This window comes from Sorex araneus, chromosome 5 (genome assembly GCF_027595985.1).
Source record: "Sorex araneus isolate mSorAra2 chromosome 5, mSorAra2.pri, whole genome shotgun sequence".
NCBI classification, from domain to species: Eukaryota; Metazoa; Chordata; class Mammalia; order Eulipotyphla; family Soricidae; genus Sorex; species Sorex araneus.
Genome location: NC_073306.1, coordinates 24,593,904 through 24,616,393, shown reverse-complemented (window position 1 = coordinate 24,616,393; position 22,490 = coordinate 24,593,904). Strand labels below are relative to the sequence as shown.

Sequence of the window (22,490 nt, the reverse complement as noted above, 5' to 3'; positions counted from 1 at the left end):
CTTTCCATTATGTAGGATACTAAAATAGAAGAGTGATGATTAAATTAGTCATACAAGTAAGGAAGGCAATAAACATGACTGGGCAACACCATGTTAATGAAAAGTCTATTAAATATCATTTGAAAATGTCATATTTGTTTGTCACTAGTCTAAAGGTTACCCTTTTTTTGGGTTTGAATTACAAATATTTGAATTTTATGATTTAAGTTTACATTTGTTCTAATAATGAGACTGAAAGGTTAGAAACAAGTAACACAAATCAGATCTCTAGGCTTCCAACTACACATCTAATCCTAGGCCAAATTTCTTTTTCTGAACCCTTATTCATGTGCTATTCATATGTCTGTATACTTAGTATGTTTTGCCAGAAATTTAGGATTTGGGGTCTCCATCCATTCTTTTTTCATCTCTTCAGAGTCTCAAGTTACTCCTTTATTCAGTTTGATTCTTGTTTCCTGTTTAACCCCGAATTATCTTTAAATTTTAAAGCAAAGATACTTAAATGCTTCACACCTGCCTTCAGATATACACGGTTTAATCCTGTGGGGGAAAACCTATCTTAAGATACCTATGATTCCACCTTGTTAAATTCTGTTCTCCAGTTATTTCTTAAACTGCACCCCTCCACCCACTACCTCCATTTCCAATCATACTCTAGGATCACCAGGTTTTCTTCTGAATTTGGAGCACTGAGGTTGCATTCATTTTTAATTATTCTATTACAGAGAAAATGAAAAAAAGAGTCACCGTAATCTTGACTAAAAAGGTGTCCAAACAAGGCAGGGGAGATGCTCTCAGTGCATATGCTCTGTATACAGGAGCAAAGGGACTGGTTCAGTTGCAGCACACCGTAATCCCCTGAGCATCTGAGAGCATTGCTGGAAGCAACCCCAGAGCAACATGCTAGAAGAGCCCCTGGGCGCCTTTGGGTGTGCCCCCCCAAAACAAAACAAAGCAAAGTACCCAAATAAAACTGTCTGCTTCTAACACCAAATTATTATAACAACAGTTTAGTTTCAAAGGATGAAATGATATGCAGAAATTAAAAATAACTTCCAAACTTTAAGATGGAACAGTTAGCATGTTTCACTAGCAATGCATATGTCAGGTTTTTTTATTAAAAGCAAATGCCTAACTATACCATCACTAATGGCCTAAAATATCTGAATTAACTTGTTACATAGAGTTGGAGGACATGTACTGGTTCTTAAAGTTTTTATTTGTAGTATCAGTCTTGTATTTTCTAACCTGTCATAATTAATTCAGTCCTCTTACACTCTGAGATCTCCACAATAATAAGAACTTTATCAGGCTGGTGTTGGTATGAAGTGGCACAGCAAACTGAAATCCCACTGGGAACAGTCCACAGACTTCTCTCCTAAGCAGCAAAAAGCTGTTATCATTTTCTGAATTACAGGAACTATAAAAGGACACTCTACTCAAGCTGCCGCTGAATGTCACCTGAAAAGCAATCACAAAAGGGCTCTGTCTTGGCTTATCTCTGAGCTCTGTCACTACGGCAACCAGCAGGGAATAAGTATCTGTGGGTCTATGAATTTCAGAATCCCATAAAAGCCAGGGCTAAAAAGGCATGTGCAGCCTCTCAGAGATTGACTGCATTAATACATTAGCAAATACTGTGAAACACTGGATAAATGTCAGCAATTATGGAAAAAGCGTCTAATAACGATATTCGTTGCCTGTCAAACCCCCGTGAGGTTTGATATGTAACTGCCACTCAAAGCTGTCTGTAATTTTATCTCTTTTATACAACTGAATCCACAGCATTCAGATTTGTACTTTGAAAGTAATAAACTGTAAAGCAGTTCATTCCATGTTGATCACAACTGTCAACAAACATACAATAAAAGAACATAAAAGACTTTCATTGGCTGTGGGAACAATCAGTACCAACAATCTCTTGTAGATGTTTATTAAAATTTAAAAAAACTTATATATTCTATATGTAGAATATTAAACAATGTCATAATGTGAGATAGCACTGGATTTGACTATTGATTAGGTCATGTTGAGCTTAAAAGGTTATTTAATAGGCATGAATTTTCACCTTAAACTTCAGGTTAGAAACTTTCTAAGAATATAGGTTAGGTAATTATATACAGTTGCAATTAAATATATACATATGCATATGTGTGTTTTACAAATACACACATGTGCATACATACATACATAGAGTCACAAAATCCTGATTATTCCCACACAGGCTACAATACTATCCTCACTATCTTTCATTAATAGAAAATTATAGGCATTTAATTGTATCTAAAACTGAAAAGAACTAAAAGTGTAACTTAACAAGCTGGGAATGCTATGTTTCAGATTTATACTTCCATTGCTCAAGAAATTACTTTTTAAGAAATTTGATCACATGTTACAGCTGTTCAAATGCAATAAACAACATGTTAACTTTAAAATACAAATGTCAAAGATTAAGTTATGTACACATGTTTTATACACAGCCTTCCATTTCTCAGGAAGAATAGTGTCATGCATGTATAAAAATTCCAACAAGAGTCTTCTCAGTGGCAGAGAAAAGAGCTTATTTCCTGAAAAAGGAGCAGGATGCCTCCTTAAAAAGCAGTAATATATATCAGAGCAGTGGGCTACCATTTATTGTAATTTTGAACTAATTACTTGACTTTTCAGTGCTACATTTAAATACATGCAAGAAACATTTACTGTATATTTATTTGTGCCATGGGTTCTGCTAGATACTTGAGAAGATGAGTAAGAATTCTGCCTTCATAGTTTCAGAGGAAAGTGTATGTAATAAGTTATTGTAAGCACATTTCCTGAAGCACATGCCAGAAGGAAAATAATGATTTAAAATAACCCCAAAGAAAATTTACAATTGATAGTATTTGTATCCCACTATAAAATATTAAGTAACTATGAGTAACAAGAGTATTACTGTTTATTCCCTGACATATTAATAACATAACTAATCAAGAATATACACACAAGCCAAATTATATAACAAAACTTTAAATTCACATAAATGCTAACATAATAGAGAAAAATATAGGCAATTTTGTTTCTTTTATCAAATAACTACAAAATTTCAAACAAATCTAAGTGTAATTATGAAAAAGTTAGACTAAATATTTATTATTGGAACGTGTGTGAGACACACAGACACACTGGAAATGGCATGACTCAAGAGAAAGAACAAAGGGGATAAAACATGGGCATTCAGCATGGAAAGAATGAGTTCCAGTCCACTGATGTATCTCTTGAGCCCTAATTTGTGAATGTTCTTTTCCATCCATTGATCTATGGGTCTACCTTTATACAAATGCCACACTCTATTAAATGCTGTATTATTTTTTGAAATCAGGCAGTATTTTTAAAAATTTTTGTTCCTAAAAAATATTTTGGAAATTCCAGGTTCTCCATAACTCAAATAAATTTCTGAAGATAATCGTTAATTTCTACAAAAAGACAGACTACTGAGATTTAATTGGACTGTAGTGAAGAAATAGGCTAATGTGGGGAAATTTCACCTTAAAGTAGTGAACGTAAGAAAGAAAAAAGATCAAAACCCAAACCAAAACATTGTAGAGTAGTCAAGGCATTTGCCTGGAATGCAGATAACCTGATTCAATTCCCAGCACTGCATATGGGGTGCCCTGAGAACAGAATCAAGAGTAGTCCGATTTCCTCTGGATATGCCCAAAACTGAGAAAAACTAAATTCTATGATTTATAACTTTTAATAAATTAATTTTTAATTAAATATGCACATCCATAACCATTTTTCAATTTTAAAAAAGTGTACTTTTAAAATTAATTTTAAGCAATAACTTATAATTTTTAGAGTGCAAATCTCACATATTTTGTTAGATTTATCTCTGTTTCATAGTTTTAAATAGAATCATGAATGGTTTTTTTTTCTAATTCTATTTTCAAATATTCTTTGGTACTTGTAACTGAGTATTAATTGTGTAACCTATGACTTAACTCTCTATCACTTTTAGTAACTGTTTTACTGACTACTTTGTTTAACATACCAAAAAATCTACTATACATTTTCTGATTTTCTGTAACAATAAAGATAATTTGAAGGGATGGTACTGCTGGTACCATACAAGCCGGTATGGTGCTTGTCTGACATGCAGCTGACATGGGTTCAGACCTGGAACCAAATAATGGCCACCCAAGCCCCATCAGAAATCTCCTGAACAAAGAGCCAGGAATAAGCCTTGAGTACATCTGGGTGTGCAAAAAAAAAAAAAATTTAAGTGAGCAGCACATAAAATTTTATTACTGTTTGGGTAATATAATTTCAGTAGCATTCATGATTATGGTACTGATACACAGAATTTCATACCTGCTATAATATCTCACTGACCCCTACAATTTTTTTTGGGGGGGGGCTTTTTAGGTCTCACTCAGTGATGCTCAGGGGTTATTCCTGGATCTGCACTCAGGAATTACTCCTGGCGGTGCTTGGGGGATCAAACCCGGGTCGGCCATATGCAAGGCAAACTCCCTACACCCTGTGCTATATCGCTCCAGCCCTGACATCTACAATTTTTTTTTTTTGGCACCAAATTGTCAGTTTTTGTTTATCTGAAAGTATTTCCCTTCTCGAAAGAATATTTTGATCTGATACAGAATTTTAAATTGTCTTTTTAAATACCTTTCAACACTTAACAATAAATTAAAGTCCTTCCACTGTTCTGGGATTCAGATTGTTTCTGATGAGATATCCACAGAGTGTATGGGTGTTCCCCAGTGTAAGGGGCATTTTTTAAACTGTTCCTATGAAATTTCCCCCCTATCATTTGCTTCCAGTAACTTCATTACGAAACACCTTAGGGTAAAAGTCTTTTTGTTTCCCTTTTATGGATTCACTGAGCTAACTGTATCTCTGAGCTTTACAGTTTTTCATTCAACATGGAAAATTTCAGTGATTATTTCTTTAACCATGGTCATCTTTTCCTTCCTTCTCTGACTACAATTTAAGTTAAGGCTATTTTATTTTGTCCCTGAGATCAGTGATACTGTGCTCAGTTAATCTTTTTTTAGTCTCCATTTTCTCAATTTAGACAGCTTCTACTGCTCTATTTTCAAGTTCGTTGGTCTTTACTCTAGTAGCTTTAATCTGCTATTAGGCCACCAGTGACGACCCAGTGATCTTTCACTGGGAGATCATATTAGTTATTTCTCTCTATGAGGTACATTAGTCTATTTTATATATTCTATAATCTCCCAATTAGTATTTTAATGTTTGAAATCGTGATCATAATCATAAAATAGCTAACTGTTAAAATCCTGCCTGCTAATTCCATGATTTCTAAGTCATTTCTGTATTACTTTTGGCTCAGTTTTCTTCAATTTATCAGGGGTCTGCCCCAGACAAAGCAAGTACCTTACCCCCACTCCTACTATCTCTCAAGGCACTTGAAGATTGTTTTTAAGATTGTTTAAAAAAAAAAAGTTTGGAAGTAATCTTTACTCAAAGGCTAATTTTTCCGTTTTACTAAGGTGTGACTTTTCTGGGGAATATCGGTATATCGTGAAAGCCCTATTGTTTACTGAAGTGCCTGTAGTCATGGTGGCTAATAGCACAATAGGTAGGGCATTTGCCTTGCATGTGGCTGACCCAGGTTCCATTCCTCTGTCCCTCTTGGAGAGCCCAGCAAGCTATCGAGAGTATACCGCCAACAAGGCAGAGCCTGGCAAGCTACCCATGGAGTATTCGATATGCCAACAACAGTAACAACAAGTCTCGCAATGGAGACATTATTGGTGCCCTCTCAAGCACATCGATGAGCAACGGGATGACAGTGATACAGTGATTTCCAGTTCAATGCGAGCTCTGAGAATTGATTGTCTTATAACTCCTAGTTAACTGTTCTCTTTCCTGACAGTTCTTTATCAAATCTTATGGAATGTTATCTTAAGCAAAAGACCAGGGGAACCTATGCTGATTTCTGGATATTCTCTGCCAGCACAAAAAGTATAATTTCACTGCTTGGCCTCCCTAAACTACTCTCTCTTTTCAAACTCAGAAATCAGCAGGTTCTATTTCTGCTTTCTCTTGCTGCTTGTAGGATCCCAAAACTGCATTCTGGCTGAATAAGACTGCTATTAAGAGCCAGGACATAGTACAATGGTTAGGGAGCATACCCTGAACACAGCTGATCTGTCACCACATTCCACACATCCCCCTTCCTCCAGCATTGCGGGGAGCATCCCTGGAGGTCATGAGTAGCTGAACAATTATACATTTTACATTAAATTCATCAAAAAAAAATCCACGAAGAAAGACATTAAATTCATTAGTCAGGTGGATGAGAATCGCAGCTGGGGCCCCTGAAAAACACCTATGTATTGTGTGGCAGGCAAGCCCCTTCCTCACCACCCCCTTGCTTGTCCCTAACAAGATTTCTTAGATTTCTTCTTTAGAGTCCTACACTACCTGTTATATAATATCTGAAACAGTTTCACATATTTCATCCTTTTCTTTAGTAGTTAACAGAGGAAAGATTTCTATAATAGTCACTACTTCATGAGATGAAGAAAAGCCTACACACTTGGGATAATATACTAAAATTGTGATTTATAGAATTAGATATTAGTACTTATAAATTTCTTTTTGGTGTGTTCACAAGGATAGCCCAGTGGATAAGGTACTTGCCTTGCATGCAGCAGGTCCAGGTTCCACATCCAGCACCGAATATGGTTTCCCAAACTCGCCAGGAGTGATCCTGAGCATAGGCCAGAATTAAGTCCTGAACAAAGGCAGGTGTGGCCCCAAAACAGTAATTTTTTTTTATATTTACTGAGTAATTATGCTTTTGAATGCTTCACATACTCAACTATAATTCTTACTCTCTCTATTCAGGGTACAGTCAGTTTCACAACTTTTCATTCCTTTTAAACTTAAACTTTATTCTACTTTCTGCTCTCTAAGCTGTTCTTTCTGTCTGTTTAGTCTTTGCCTGTGTTATTTGTAAAAGACTCTATATGTTGACAAGGGCAATGAACTCTCTGAAGCTACTGAGTCTCACCACCATCAGAAGCAACATTATCTATGACCTTGCCAAATAAAGAAAAAGCCAGTAAAAATGTCCAAAGATTGCCTGAATCTGTCTCACCTTGGACAGGCTAACAAAATAATTTAAATACCATAAGATGACCCTGGAGCTACTCAAAGAATGCTTCTGATTCTGCATGTGTATGCAGTTTAAAGAAGGTGCTTACTCAGGGGGAAAGAAGCTAATGTTTGTTGAATGCCTACTAAATGCCAGACATTGCACCACAGGTTGGCAAACTTTCTGTATAGGGCTAGAGAGTTGATATCATAAGCGCTGTGGGTCATGCTGGTTTGTTAAACTATATATTCCTGACATTAAATATAGTGTAAAAACAGTTGTGTATGTACATAAAAGGTAAGTGTGACATAGTTATAATCAAACATTATTGACAAAAGCAAAAATGACAATGCATGATACCACTCCTGGGAATATATCCCGGAGAGGCAAAAAGGTATAGTAGAGATGACATCTGCATTTCCATGTTCATTGCCGCTCTGTTTACAATAGCCACAATATGGAAAAAACCAGAGTGCCCGAAAACAGATGATTGGCTAAAGAAACTCTGGTATATTTACACAATGGAATACTATGTAGCTGTCAGAAAACATGAAGTCATGAAATTTGCATATAAGTGGATCAACATGGGAAGTATCATGCTGAGTGAAATGAGTCAGAAAGAAAGAGACAGATATAGAAAGATCGCACTCATATGTGGAATATAAAGTAGCTGAGAGGTACAAGCTTACAATGTTGCGATTCCTGGCAGACATTTCTCTGGACTTAGTTACTAAAATACTAAAATACAGAAATCCAAAACTATGCTGCTGCTAGTGCGGCCTCCTGACCTCATATCTCTTCATTCTCAGCAATGGAAAACAAATTACCAAATGCTTTCTTTTCAGCAGATCGATTTTAATGGGGAGCAACTCCAAATCAATAATAGTGAATTTTTTTGTTCAAATATTGAATGTAATCAAAGTAAAGTGAAAGTAAAGTGAAATTTACCAGTTACACATGCGGGGTGAGGGGCTGGGGAGGTGGGGGGAAGGGGGGAGGTATATCATGATTCTTGGTGGTGGAATATGTGCACGGGTGAAGGGATGGGTGTTTGAGCATTGTATAACTGAGACTTAAACCTGAAAGCTTTGTAACTTTCCACATGGTAAATCAATAAAAGAATTTAAAAAAAATGACAATGCATGGGATATGGGCTGACAGTCATTAACTGTCAATCCTGCCTTACATATTAGGTAAAACCATTTGAAACTACCAATAGTCATTTTGTTCTTAAAAACTAGCAACTTCACAAGATTCAATTTATTGTGTTAATACTTTAATTTTCACATTAGACTTTGAAAAGTATTAATATAATCCTTATTGTATAGAAAAGAAAATTCAAGTTCATTTATCAAGTAGCACCCAAAAAAAAAAAAAAGCAGGATTACGGGGCCAGGGAGATAGAACAGTGGGTAAGGTTCTTGTCTTGCATGCAGCCAAACGGATTTCAATCCCCAGCATCTCATATGGTCCCCTGAACCCTGCCAGAAATGATTCCTGAGCACATAGTCATGAGTAAGTCTTGAGCACCACTGAAAGAAACAAACCCCCCCGAAAAGAAATACTGGAATTCAATGAATTTGCTTTCTTGTTTTTCTCCCCACTGCCCACTATGTCTTATTCTCTCACACATATACAACACACAGTGATATAACTCAGCACAGTGTAGCATCCTTCATAAGCTCCTTCCCCAAATTCTGTTCTTTTATTTGTCACTTGAGAAATACTGTTTTTACTGTTGTTTAATTTTTTAACCAACTGATTAATTCTACTATTTTTTGCTGTTGTGATGACCAAAGATCACACACACACTTGGTGGTGGTGTGCTAGAGGCCACACATTTTATTATTGTGCTAAAGCTCTCAAATAAGAGAACTGCTGGGATCACTTGACACACAGAAAGAGAAAGGGCTGTTTGGGGACCAAACTCACAGCTTATCCACTTGCAGGGCAGGCACTTTGTCACTGAGTTATTTCTAGAACAGATAACTTAATTTTTATTAAGAAGAATATAAACTTGGCACTCAAACAATTCATCAAATTATAAGCATACAAATTCAATACCCATTAGCTCTTTATTGTCATAGAAATCTACTTAGTAGAACAATTTAGTGAGTAAATGTATAAAACACTACATTTGATTCTGCAGAGCACTACAAAGATGAAGACAGTTCTTAGGCCTAAGTTTTAAATTTCAAAAAAGGAGAACACAAGGAAACAAATTAAAGTGTAAGTAAAATGTCCTTTTTTCTGAGAACCAATTTTTTCACTATCCCCATTTCTTAGCAAAATTTGTCCTTCCTCTTAATACAATATTCTTGCATTTCTATAAACTTCAACGGTCATTGTTTATATATTTATCTCATACTATTACCTGTGGAAAAGAAATTTATCTCACAACTTTATCACCCAGCATAATTACTGTGTATAAGAGGCACCACTACAATGTCAAGAGAATGAAAAGATAGATGGGTGAATGAAAAGAGTAACAATCACAGGTTAAAAATACATTAAATACTGTCTCAGACTAACTATTTAATATTTTTTAAAAACCTATAGTAACTAAATTTGTAAATACTAACTCTTTTGGTTTTCACAATAACTCCATTCATGTCAAACATTAATTATCCATGTTTGATAGTTACACAACTGAGATCCAGAGATATTTACTAACTTCTTTGTGGTTACAGATATGGTAAGTGATTAATCAAAGAAGAATAAATAAAATAACAAAGGAAAATAAGAATAACTTAAATAGAATATAAATATAAACTGTTTTCTAGTGGCACTGAAGAAAAGAAATGTGGAAAGACAGATATAAGCAGAGTTTTCTTTAAAAAAAGGCTCTGAAGGGAGGAAATAATTGTAGATATCCTAGGTGAAAGAACAGTGTGATTAAATGACACAGACTGGGAGAGAGCACCAAGTATATTTGAGGAACAGGAAAATGAGTATTTAGGTAAAGCTGAGCTATATATAATAGTCACTTATTTATTCAGTATGTTCTATTCAAGCAATTCATTATTCAAGGAATACTTATTTCCCTGGGTCTGTATGGGAAAAGAGGCCTAGAGGGGAAGTTTGAGATCAGAGAATTAAGCATGTAAGTGTCAATATATCAATATAAAACATGTATTAATCAGGGCTGAAGGAAAAGTTCGGCGGGTGTAAGGTGTCTGGGTTCAATCTTCAGAGGGGGGGATCCAGTGCCCGAGTTATGTCTAGAGTTTGACACTTGCCAATTATAATGCCTCACTTATAGGAGAAAATGGCTACCATCAATAGTCTCAAAGATGATAAAATTACCTCACTTGAGAATTGTTTTTATTTTGGGAGAGAGGGAGGGCTGGCTTTTAGGCCATACCCAGAGGTGCACAGGGTTTACTCAAGGCTCTGCACTCAGGGATCACTCCTGGTGGGCATAAGAGAACATATGGGGTGCCATGGCTCAAACCCAGGTCTGCTGCGTGCAAGGAAAGCATCTGCTGTATGTGTGTATGTGTGTATACATACATATGTGTATATGTATATGTGTGTATGTGTGTGTGTGTATATATATATATATATATGTATGTATATATATGGTGAAGTGAAGTGCAAATGCCTTACCCCTCCAGCCCACACACAATGATACTGTCCCTTTTTTAAAAGGACCATGCCCAACAGTGCTCGGGGCTATTCACTGTCAGGGGCTGTTGCTGGAGGTGCTCAGGGGACCTTGCAGTACAGGGGATCAAGCCCAGGCATCCCAAATATAAAGCATGTGCTTCAGCCCTTTGAGCCACTCCCTGTTGTTTCCATCTGAAGAGCTGAAGAAACTGAGGCTCTAGTTAGAAATTTCCAGGCAACTGGGGCTGGAGAGATAGGACAGCAGGGAGGGTGCTTGTCATGCACACATATGACTCAGGTTTGATTCCCCGCACCCCAGAGGGTCCCCTGAGCACCACCAGGGGTTATCCCTGAGAACAGAGCCAGGAGGAAACCCTGAGCATGAACGGGTGTGATTCCAACACAAAATAAAACAGAACAAAATCTCTAGGCTGCCTCTTGTCCCCAAAGCCCACGTATATATGTATATATACATTGCCCCCTCCCTCAACCAGCAATGCTTAGGGGTTAGTCCTGATTCTGTGATCAGGGATCACACCTGGTAGTGCTCAAATGACCATATGGCATACTGGGGATCAAACCTGGGTCAGCTGCCTGCAAGGCAAATGCCCTAACCTCTGTATTATCTCTCTGATTCCAGCTCCACTTTTCTTTACTGTGAAGAAAGGAGCATATATATGGTTTTTACTTTACCTCATATAAAAGATATTAAATAAGATTCTGATTATGAATTATCTTATTTTAATGTGAAAATATTTATTAAGAAGCTGAATCCTGAACATATGCCTAAAGACCTCTAGTTTTAATTACTTATAATTCCTCAAATTCTGTATTAATATTCTGTCACCAATGATGGGACAACAGAAGACTATTAGCAATCTCAGACAGGGGGGAAAAAAGGAATGCAAAAAAAAAACATTAAAAATGGAAGGATTTTTAAAAAATCTATTTCATACAGGCATTATTAAAATATGGGATTTAAAAAGTGACATATATTTAAATTGTCTGCATTATAATAAGGTGTCTAGACATAATTCACAGTGTTAAAATTATTTCTACTATCTGAAAGCCAAGGGCGTCCTTGTTAAAGTGTAAAATGAGATTTCGCCTACTTGCAACTCCTTGTTCTCACAGCTGAACTGTCACAGCATGAAAACATTCCCCTACTGGTGAAGCTTTAGATACCTATTTCCCTGGTGAAAGAGTGCAAAGAGAACTGAAAGAGTTATTGACAATTCATACAGTATCCCATACCCCATTATAGTACAACTACAAGCAAAGGAAATATTTTAACTCTAAAGGAGATGGGGCAACAATATTTTAAATGATTGTTGACTTCATTGAGCAGTGTTGAAATGTCAGAAGACTATAGCCTAGAAGATTCATAAGAGACTCAAGATTATACAAGAATCTAATTATAGGAAGTCTACTTCTTGGTCCTGTTTGCTAAATCAAAGGTTAATGAGACGTATACTGAAGAAAACATCTCCCATGTCATTACAAAGTATTTCTCTTTTACGAACAAAACATAAATCAAAAAGGATTTTTATTCAGGTATTCATTAACTTCTTTTCTAAAAAGAACAGCTTCATTGAGGTATAATTTAGATGTCAATTTACTCCAAGTGTTCAGATTGCTAGACTGTTAGTAAATTTACAATTATGCAACCATTTCTACAATTAAATTTATAATGTTTCTATCATCCCAAGTCCTTTAAGTTTTTGATATATTTCCATACATTTGTGGAGGCCACTAGCATCTAAAGTTACTGTATATTCAGAGCTATACAAATTTCTGCAACTGAGCAGAAAAAAGTACAAATTAACCTCACTTTTAATGACCTTTATAAGCAATCCTCTGCTCTGCCACTGGGAAGAAAATGTTCAGGTGCTTTCTCTGAAAGTTAAACCATTCTAAGTATTAAGTATGGCACACTGTCTTGGAAAGAAATTAATTATATTTTTGTTGGTAACACATTTCAGGTTGTTTACACAGCTGACATTTCTCAGCTGTACCCAATTCATGCCCTAAGCTGTGAGGAAGATTTTTTTTTTTTTGTAGCAGATGCCTCCACTTGAGTGATTTAAATAAGTATAAAAACATTATCGCCTACAACAAAATAGATTACAAGCACCAGCTTTATAAGGTCTGATAATCCTAATGAAAGAAAAGTTTCTTGACATTTCTTTGGCTAGAATCTCCTTAGAAAAGTACATTTTAAGTAATTTTTTGCCAAAATTTAGCAATGGGACTAGTTCATCAGCTATGGCATCAGTTAAAAACAGCCTGGCCCTAAACATCTTTGTTGTATCAAATCAAGCAGCTCAAGGCAATATCTTGCCAATGTGGTAACATTTGCTCTGGGGAGGTGTGGGCAGGCATCACTTCACAGGTTCTGGGAAAAGGTGCAAATATGAATAATGAGGCAAAAAAAGAATCAAGCCTCTTAATGGAAACTCCCTCTTGTGTTCCCTGTGATATAAATACAGCACAGGTACATTACGGGTCTGGATATTGTGGATTTTAACCGCTTTTTCTGTATTTTCCTACAGTAATAAAATTGTGACAATTATTTTATTGACAATTATCCTAACAATTATTTTTGCTTTACACTTTTAATTAAGGAAAATTTCAATTATAAAATTTCAATTATATATAATTATATATAATTTCAATTATATAAGTTGAGAGAATGCTATAATAACATATATCACCCAATTTCAATACAGATAAGATGACTACCTTAGATTTATTAGTAACACTATTTCCTCCCCTAGCCCAACAGATTATTCTGAAACAAACACCAGATACCATTTAATGTTCCTTAATAAGCCAATGACGGAATGCTCGTCATTCTTATCTGAGACATAATTAACCACTAACAATTATAAATACTATTGTCTAGTATGAGTCAAGTATTATAAATGTATCATCACCAATATTCATAACACTATAAGTTAATGAGAAGTTTAACAAATTCAAGCGAATGCCCAAATATTATATTGCTTTCTATTGATGTTATCATTTCCTATAAAAGTTTATTAGACAATGCTAAGAAAATTTCTAGTTTCTTCTTAACACCTCAAGTAAAAGGAAGATTACCACTGATGAACATTACTTTCTTGTTGGTAAAAAAATATATATATGATTATTTTCTTTCGGTTTTTGCTTCTGGGCCATACCAGGCAGTGCTCAGGGATTACTCTTGGCTCTGTGCTCAGGAATTACTCCTGGTGGGACTTTGGATGACCATATGTAGTGCTGGAGGTGGAACCGAGGTCAGCTGCACATAAGGCAAATGCCATACCCGCTATACTATCTCTCTGGTCTCTCTTTAAGTTTCATAACCCATAAAGCATTTTCCAAAGGAACTGTTTTCAGAATATAGAATCATTAGATTCAAGGCACATATATGTAAGCTAACAGCTTAAAGGTGTTTTTATTTCCTACAGAGACTCTATATTAAAAGGCAGGAGAGCGGTGCTGAGACAGGGTGTAATAATTACCCAGTTGTAAACGCAGCATTTACTAAAAAGTAATTCAATTCTCAATCACAGTAATAATTACAATATTCATTATCACAAGATGTTTACAAAGTCTCTACTTTAGTCTTACTTATTTTAAAAATTGGATGATTTCTGGGTTTTCCTCCCTCTGGAGAAGCCCGTGCTCTCTTGAAAATGTATCTCTTTTTCTCCCCTCACATCTGTCCAAATTTTTTTCAATAAAAACTGTTGCTTCACTAAAATAAAAATTAGACAACTTCTGAACTACTAAGACACCAATTTTTACTTTGAAAAATGGGTATTTGTACTAAATAACAAAGATGATAGGTGAAAATGGCCAAGTAAAATTTCAGGTAACATTTACTCTCTTGGAAAAGAATAATCACTGGGAAGAGGGCAGAGAAATTTTACAACAGAAAAATCCTTATAAGTAGATATAAAAGATTAAAAAAAAAAGACTAAGTGTTTTCATTTCTGAAGAAAATAAAAATAGATATGTTTAAGAACATAAACATTAATTACTTTTTAAAAATTCTGGTCTAGGGGCTGGAGCAATAGCACAGCAGGTAGGGCATTGCCTTGCACTCGGCCAACTTGGGTTCAATTCCTAGCATCCCATATGATCCCCTGAGCACCACCAGGGGTAATTCCTGAGTGCAGAGCCAGAAGTAACCCCTGTGCATCGTTGGGTGTGACTCAAAAATCAAAAATAAATAAACAAACAATAAAATAAAATAAAAAGTCTGGTCTACCTTGGGAATAGTAGGTGTATTTGGTTGTTTGGTTTTTTGATGGGGGAGAGTAAGGGAGGTGGGCAGTGTTTGGGACATGCTGCTTAGAGTTGCTCCTAGCACTATCTGGCAGATCATGCAGTGCTAGGGATTGAACAGGGAGAGGAGACGAGGGGAGAGGAGGGAAGAGGGGAGGGAAGGGAAAGAAAGAGAAGAAGAGGGGAGGAGAGGGGGTTGGGGGAAGGGAGGGAAGTGTTGAATTAAAAAGCATCAAATTCCTAATACTAATATTGTAAAATATAATATGTATTTATAATCCCAGGCCCTCAGCAAATGTGGTGGTGGAGAGTTTAAGTCCTTACAACAGTGGCTGTCCACATCACCGGCACTCCTTCCGGTTGGGTCCTCCAGAAGGCTGCCGGTGGCCGGGTGGGCATTGCCCGACTCTTTCCCAAGGGGTCACTGCCTTCCCCAGACCCCACCTGCCCGCCCCGCCTGCTGAGCCTGAGCGTCACTGAGAATAAATGTGATTCCATCTAGAGGCCAGTTTCTTCAAGGACCTGAAATTTCAGTTACAAATACTCGAAGCCCTTTCTTAAAGAGAAAATCTGATTTTCTTCTAATCAACTACTTTAGTGGAGAGAAAGGCAGTGTCCAGGGCCCCCAGAGCCTTGTCTAGCTGGCCAACACCTTGCCCACATCCTCCTTGCCCCTGTACTTCCTCTTGCCATGTGTGAACTGGAGGCCAAAGACCTCCGGAATCCAGCCACAGCTATACTCAAGGCCACTCTCCACACCTTCGGAAGAGCCTCACGCATGAAGGAACTGGCAAGAGGAACCCAGGTTTGCAAGACCTGGGGCTGGTATCTGCAAGCCTGCTTAGATCAGGACTGAGCCACCCCCACCCAGACCCCCCCATTTTCCAGTAGCTTTGCAGCCACACCCACAAACTTCGCCCCCCCTACCACCCCCCCAGCGCCCGTTTAATCCTATCAACAGCCAAGATCCAGAGACTATAAAACAACGCTCCTGGATGCTCGAGGTCGCATTTGCAACCGCAGGACATCTTATAGCCTAGTTCTCCCTCTCAGAGAACCAGGCAAGGTACCGAGAGCATCCTGCCCACACGGCAGAGCCTGGCAAGCTCTCTGTGGTGTATTCGATATGCCAAATACAGTAACAAGGAAGGGTCTCATTCCCCTTACCCTGAGAGAGCTTTCAGTGCGGCACCGCTGGGAAGAACAAGTAAAGAGAGGCTGCTAAAATCTCAGGGGTAGGATGAATAGAGACGTTACTGGCACCCACTCAAAGAAATCAACGGGATGACAGTGATACAGTGATACAGTGATATTGTAACATTACTAACAGAAAGCTTAAATACTTGACTTACGAATGCCCTGCAAGTGAATTAAAATTTGACATTTTCATTTTTTGCATAATTTGATGTATAAAATTTTTCACTAAAATATTTGATTATCACAATTAGACTGAAAGTGGCAAGAAGAGTGGAGGATATAAAAGTGGTAACTCAACTGTCACTTACTGAGTCATCTGTGGCAGACGTTGGCCAGCCTTCCCATAACTGATGGCGAACAGGGATACTGGTAAGGTCATACACATTCCTTTTTACCTATAAGAAGAAAGAAAAACATTTTTAAAAGAGACTTTTCAATAATAATCTTAAGCTAGAAAAATATAAATAAATATTTCACTAAAACATCTAACCAAATTTAAAAACAAATTATTTGCGGCTAGATAAAATAAAGGTTTCAGAAGTACCCCCTATTTGCTGTTTTTATATTCCAGAATGGCTTCAAAATTCCTGCCAAGAAACTTGGGATATAATTTACCTAACAGACTAGAACTATACATTTATTTAATCAATTTGGAAGGATGTTCCTAAACAGTGCTTAGATGTCTGTGGGGACCATTCAGGGGAATAACTGGTCAAGCAAGCCTGGCAGTTAATGCAGGGCTCCAAGACTGTTTGGGCCCTGTGATACTGGATTAGCGCCCTGGAGGTGCTTGAGGGCCCCAAGGCCCATACCCAGTGGTATGCTGGAGGCCTCTGGGGCTACTGCCAGAGGTGTTAAGAGGGTGGCATGTGGTGCCACCAGAAATGACACACTGAACTACCTCCCCTGGGTTACCAGCCTTGATTTAATTTAAATTCTCAAGAAATGCAGTGACTTAAGCAAAGGGTCTGTTTCATGTTTCTATGTGGGAAAGAGAAGGGTGAGACTTTTTTTGGAGCAAGAAGAAGAAGGAACCAAAAATTTTCTCTAGCGTTTGATGCAAATTTCAAAGATATAAAAAACCTATTAATTAAACAATGCAGATTATTTCTTTAAAAATCACCCTGAAATTAAAAACTCTTATTTTAAAAGATGATTTGCTGACAGTCATTCATTTATATATGTCAGGCCCCACCTGAGAAGAAAATAAAATGAAAAGCAACAGAGAAATTAACCAGTGCCATATTAAATCTGTGCTTTTTCATGTTAATGTGATTTAGTTTTCTTAGTCACAAACTACGGTCTTGTATGAGAAATGAAATTGTCCTAGAAAAATCTAGAAAACAAACTGAATTAGTTATTAATCTAGAACTGAATCTAAATGCATGCTTTCCATTTTACTGTTAAAGGTAAAAAACTAATTTTCAATGTACATTATATTTTGTATTTTAATGAGTGAGAAGTCGAGTAAATCATCAGAATAAAGGATATGAAGGTTAAACTGCATTAGATAAATGTTAAAAAAATTAGATATTTCAGCTTTTTTAAAACATTTTTCCTAAACAAAAAAAAATTTCAGTGACTAATAAATGAGCAAGTTGTAAGAATGGAGAGATCATCCACAAAATTAATTATCAGGTTAGTTATGGGATCCCTTGCTGTAACAAATTAAGCTAGTCTTGAAATGTTGTACATAATATGCTCTCCAAGAAGACCTTAGTAAGAAAAACAAGAGGAATTCATTCATGTTTTTAAAATACAGAAGTCTAAAGTATCATGTAGTCCAGTTACAGCATTTTGTATCATATTACTGCTTATTTTACATAAACACTTCTAAGATACCTTTCCAATGAAAGAGAAATATATATTCACCAGGGAAGGGGAAAAACAAAACTAAACTCCTCGGAACTCAATCTATTTTTATCTCTAATGTACACCTGTGAAAAAAGACTTAGTAAATGAGAATGGAGGAGCTTGAGGGCATGACTTGATCTCCACTCAATTCAAACAAACAGCTTTTCTTCAAAGGTTCTTAGCATTGGCTAGTCTACCATGCAGTATTTTGTTTATGGCCAGCCATTAAGTCTGAAAATTTTCATTAGTCATTATCAATCCAACAATTTAATTATATGCAACTGGGCAAGACTGACACTTCCACTAGCTAAGACAATTTTATCATATTTAAACGTTAGTGTTCTTAAGCAGAATGGGGTTTCATAAACCCAAAGTATTACACTGATGAAAGGGAAGGAAAGGAGAAGAGGGGAATGTGTGGTTTTAAACCCCAAGGCAAAAAAAAAAAACAAACTTTCTAATTTTTTTTTAAACAGTGTTGCTTAGACATACCAAGGTTCATCAGATTAGATGGGGGGGAGGAGGGGTTGCGCAAGACAAACTTTTACATCTGTTGTAAAGGTGACAAGGCTACCCCAGCATTGGGGGATGCACACAAATACGAGCTGAGTATATAAACTTCGGAGCGGGATTCTTAAAATTCCACTTTAATTCCGAAACACAACAATATGGTATTATGAAATAAACAGTATTTTTCTTCTTTCATGAACTCATCTGTAACTGCACTAAACTGAATAACATTCCTCTGGTATTCTAAGCCCGAAACGCATGTTCTGGCTATAGTGGTATGTTGGTAGAAAGCACAATGCCAGACTGATGTGCTGAACAAAAGTGATCAAAGTAAGAGTAATGTTAGCCATTGCACAAGTATTTGGCTTCATTGTTCTCTCCAGAATGACATCTGTTAAGCAACGTGTCATAGAATAAACTAGTTAATGCAGACAGAATGTGATTGAGAGGGTACAACATAAAGCATATTAGGCTAATGTTCAACTGTTCCAGAGGAAAAACTAAATTCCCAGGGTTTTAACCTTGTGTGAAAACACAATCACTAAACAACAATTTAAGTGAAAACAAATTAGCTTTTCAAAAAAATTCCATACTTATTAACAGTGTACCCACAGGCAAATTTTAGCATTATATAAATGGAAGAAATAACAGTTCATACAACAGCTTAAGTACAAGTACTAATTCTACAAACGGATATATTAAAAAGTTACATAATCTTTATAGATGGCTTTATTTAATTAAAACTTTAAATCATAACCCTGTAGGGAAGGGGGAAAACTTGAAATGCACATGAAGCTAAAGTAAAAAACAATTATTTTCTAAAAACTGTATTCTAAGAAACTTGAATTAAAATAATACATTTGTTTAGATGCAAATCAATTAAAAGTCATCATGAATCAAAAAGAGAACATAGTTCCCTCGGAGATAGGGAAGGATGGAGAAATAAATGAGGATTGGAGGAGACAGAGGAAGGATTTGTGGAAAGAGAGAAGTGGCAAAAAAAAGAGAGGGGGGGAGGAGGATCGGGAGACTGAGAGAAAAGAAATACTACTTGAGAGATTTGAAAGCACTTGAGACATGCAAAAAGAATATACACATGGTTTGGTTGCTATAGCGTGCACGTTCAGCTGCTATTATTGTGATATTTTGATGGAGTTTTATCTTTAGAGATTTATGTTAAATTCCAGTTAAAGACAAGTGGCACTTCACAGGGTAACATTTCCTAAGCACCTTTTTGTCTTACACATTTCTTTTGATCTGCAGTGGCACAAGATCATGCTGAACCTTTATAATCTGTTCAGTTCTTGTTGTGCATTAATCTCTAAATCTATGAGATTTCAGACTATTAACCTATGCAAATGTTTCATTAGTTTTGAAGAAATTTAATAAATTCTGTGATTACCTGAACATTAAAATTATGCTATAAACCATGTTGCATTTAGATTAAGTTCTAGATTAATGACTAATTCAGTTTGTTTTCCAGAATTTTCTAGGACAATTTCATTTCTCCCTCATACAAGACAGTAGGATGTGACTAAGAAAAATAAATCACATTAACTTGAAAGAGTACAGATTTACTATGGCACTGATTAATATCTCTCTTGCCTTTCCTTGTTAATAAACATCTATTTACACCTGATAATAAATAAAAATCTATGAAATTATCTTTTTCAAATTTCAACTTCCTCATTGCAGAAATCCTAATCTACTCTTATCTAATTCTAATCTAATTCTAACAACACTGCATGAGAGATCATTTTATTATGATCTATTACATATAAAATTATATCACTAATCAATTATAATTACTTTCAATGTTTTGTGTTCCATGATTTTCAAATGTTGCTACATTTTAGTTATACTTTATCAAATACCTTAGGAAAAAATTCTTAGGAAGTAACCCTGCTTGAATGTAAGTTCTCAGGCTAGATTTGCATCTAATCACTGTATTCATAATGTCGCACTGTCATTCTGTTGTTCATAGATTTGCTTGAGCGGGCACCAGTAACGTCTCCATTGTGAGACTTGTTACTGTTTTTGGCATATCGAATACATCACTCATAGCTTGCCAAGCTCTGCTGTGTGGGTGGGATACTCTTGAAAGCTTGTTGGGCTATCTGAGAGGGACCGGGAAAAAACAAAGTTTAGTAGTTGTTATTCTAGGAATATTGGTATAACCTCTCTGTGCTTTACTTAAGTTAGTATCAGAATAAAATAAACAACTTATGATTTTCAACCTCTAAGACCTACTATTTAATAAAATATTAAGATTAATATGGAAGAGGGGATATAATCCTAGGTACAAGAAAGAAGCATGAAATGTAGTTAAGACATACTTAAGTAATGAGAGAAATTACGGGTAGGTAGGAGCATTGGGACCACACCTGATACTGCTCAGGGACTACTCCTGGTTCTGTGCTCAAGGGTTTTGCTCAGTGGTGATCAGAGAATCATGTGTTTACAAGTATTCAACTGGCCCTCCTGCATGCAAATAATATGCTCAGTCCATTGAGTTAGTTCTCTATGAGACTTAGTTCTCTCTTTCTAAGAGTAAGTCTTAAACCAGTAAGGCCAGAAAATAAAAGAAAAATAGTAAAGAGTTAATGAAGTAAATAAGACATAAGCCCTTCCCCCTCAAATACCAGAAAACTTCTAATAAATTCAGGTTAAGAAATACAAATATGATAACTATTAGATGTGAATATTTTTTTCGATAAATAAGACTTAATTTTGTGTTTATTAGTTTTCCAAAAAAAAAAAAAAAAAAGGGACTGGAGCGAGAGTACAGTGGAAAGGGCACTTGCAAAGAGCCAGCCCAAGTTCAATCCCAGAATTACATATGGTCCCTCATGCATGACCAGGTGTGATTTTTGAGCAAACCAAAAAGTAAAATGGTAAATTTATAAAAGCTAGTTTAAAATCCCTCTCACAAAATATAATTTAAAAATAGAGTGTAAAAAAAAATAGAATGTTATCACTTCTTGGCCTTTTGGCTAAGATCATGTGTAAAAATAAAATGTCACACTGGAATCCCCAAATAATTTTTCACTACCCAAATTATAGTAATAAGGCTATACAGTTGTGATACAGCTGTCAAATTCTATTAATTCATTAAGATCTTTAAAAACTCAAAATCTACTTGACAATTTTGAATGTATTAAACAATTCAATAAAGTTAAAGATAGAAACAAAATATTCTGTTGTATAGGTTTAGAATAAACAAAAGATGCTTAGGTCTCTAGATTCTATATTTTCTGGATTAATACTATAATTAACTATAACCCCTATAAAAATGCACCCTGGACTACAGGCATTTATCTCATTCTCTTATCAATCTTAGAAGACGTCCTTTGGTCATATTATGTCAAACTAGGTCATATTTGGTCATATTAGGACCTGAGTATATTCAATCTTTAAATATAATAAACTTTAAAGCTGATATACTTCACACTACCATATTGATGATCTGGTTAAGAGTTTGAAAAATAATAACTGCATTGAACAAACAATGTGGGTGTAAGGGTTTACCAAATAGTAACTAATAGCGAAGTGGGTAGGGCGCTCGCCTTGCACGAGGCTGACCCAGGTTCAATTCCTCCGTCCCCCTCGGAGAGCCCGGCAAGCTACCGAGAGTATCCCGCCTGCACGGCAAAGCCTGGCAAGCTACCTATGGCATATTCAATATGCCAAAAACAGTAACAAGTCTCACAATGGAGATGTTACTGGTGCCCGCTCAAGCAAATCAATGAGCAACGTGATGACAGTGATATAGTGATGAACAATTGTCTGTGTATGGGAGTTTGTCAAATAGTAACTGAATTTGAACAAATGTGTGCATGTATAAATAAATATAAGATGTTATAGAAACTAGGCTTAATTCTAGTTTCTGTGTGAGCACATGTGTAAACCAAAATTAGACATA

General features: G+C 36.1%; 1 protein-coding gene across 1 annotated transcript in view; it reads right to left on the bottom strand.

Moving 5' to 3' along the window:
• Positions 1-22,490, bottom strand: part of FAF1 (Fas associated factor 1) — a 373,466-nt gene that overhangs the window by 177,756 nt on the left and 173,220 nt on the right. The window contains exon 8 of the mRNA XM_055139161.1: positions 16,513-16,599. Within this exon, the coding sequence (XP_054995136.1) occupies positions 16,513-16,599 (87 nt within the window). The remainder of the gene's footprint in view (positions 1-16,512; positions 16,600-22,490) is intronic.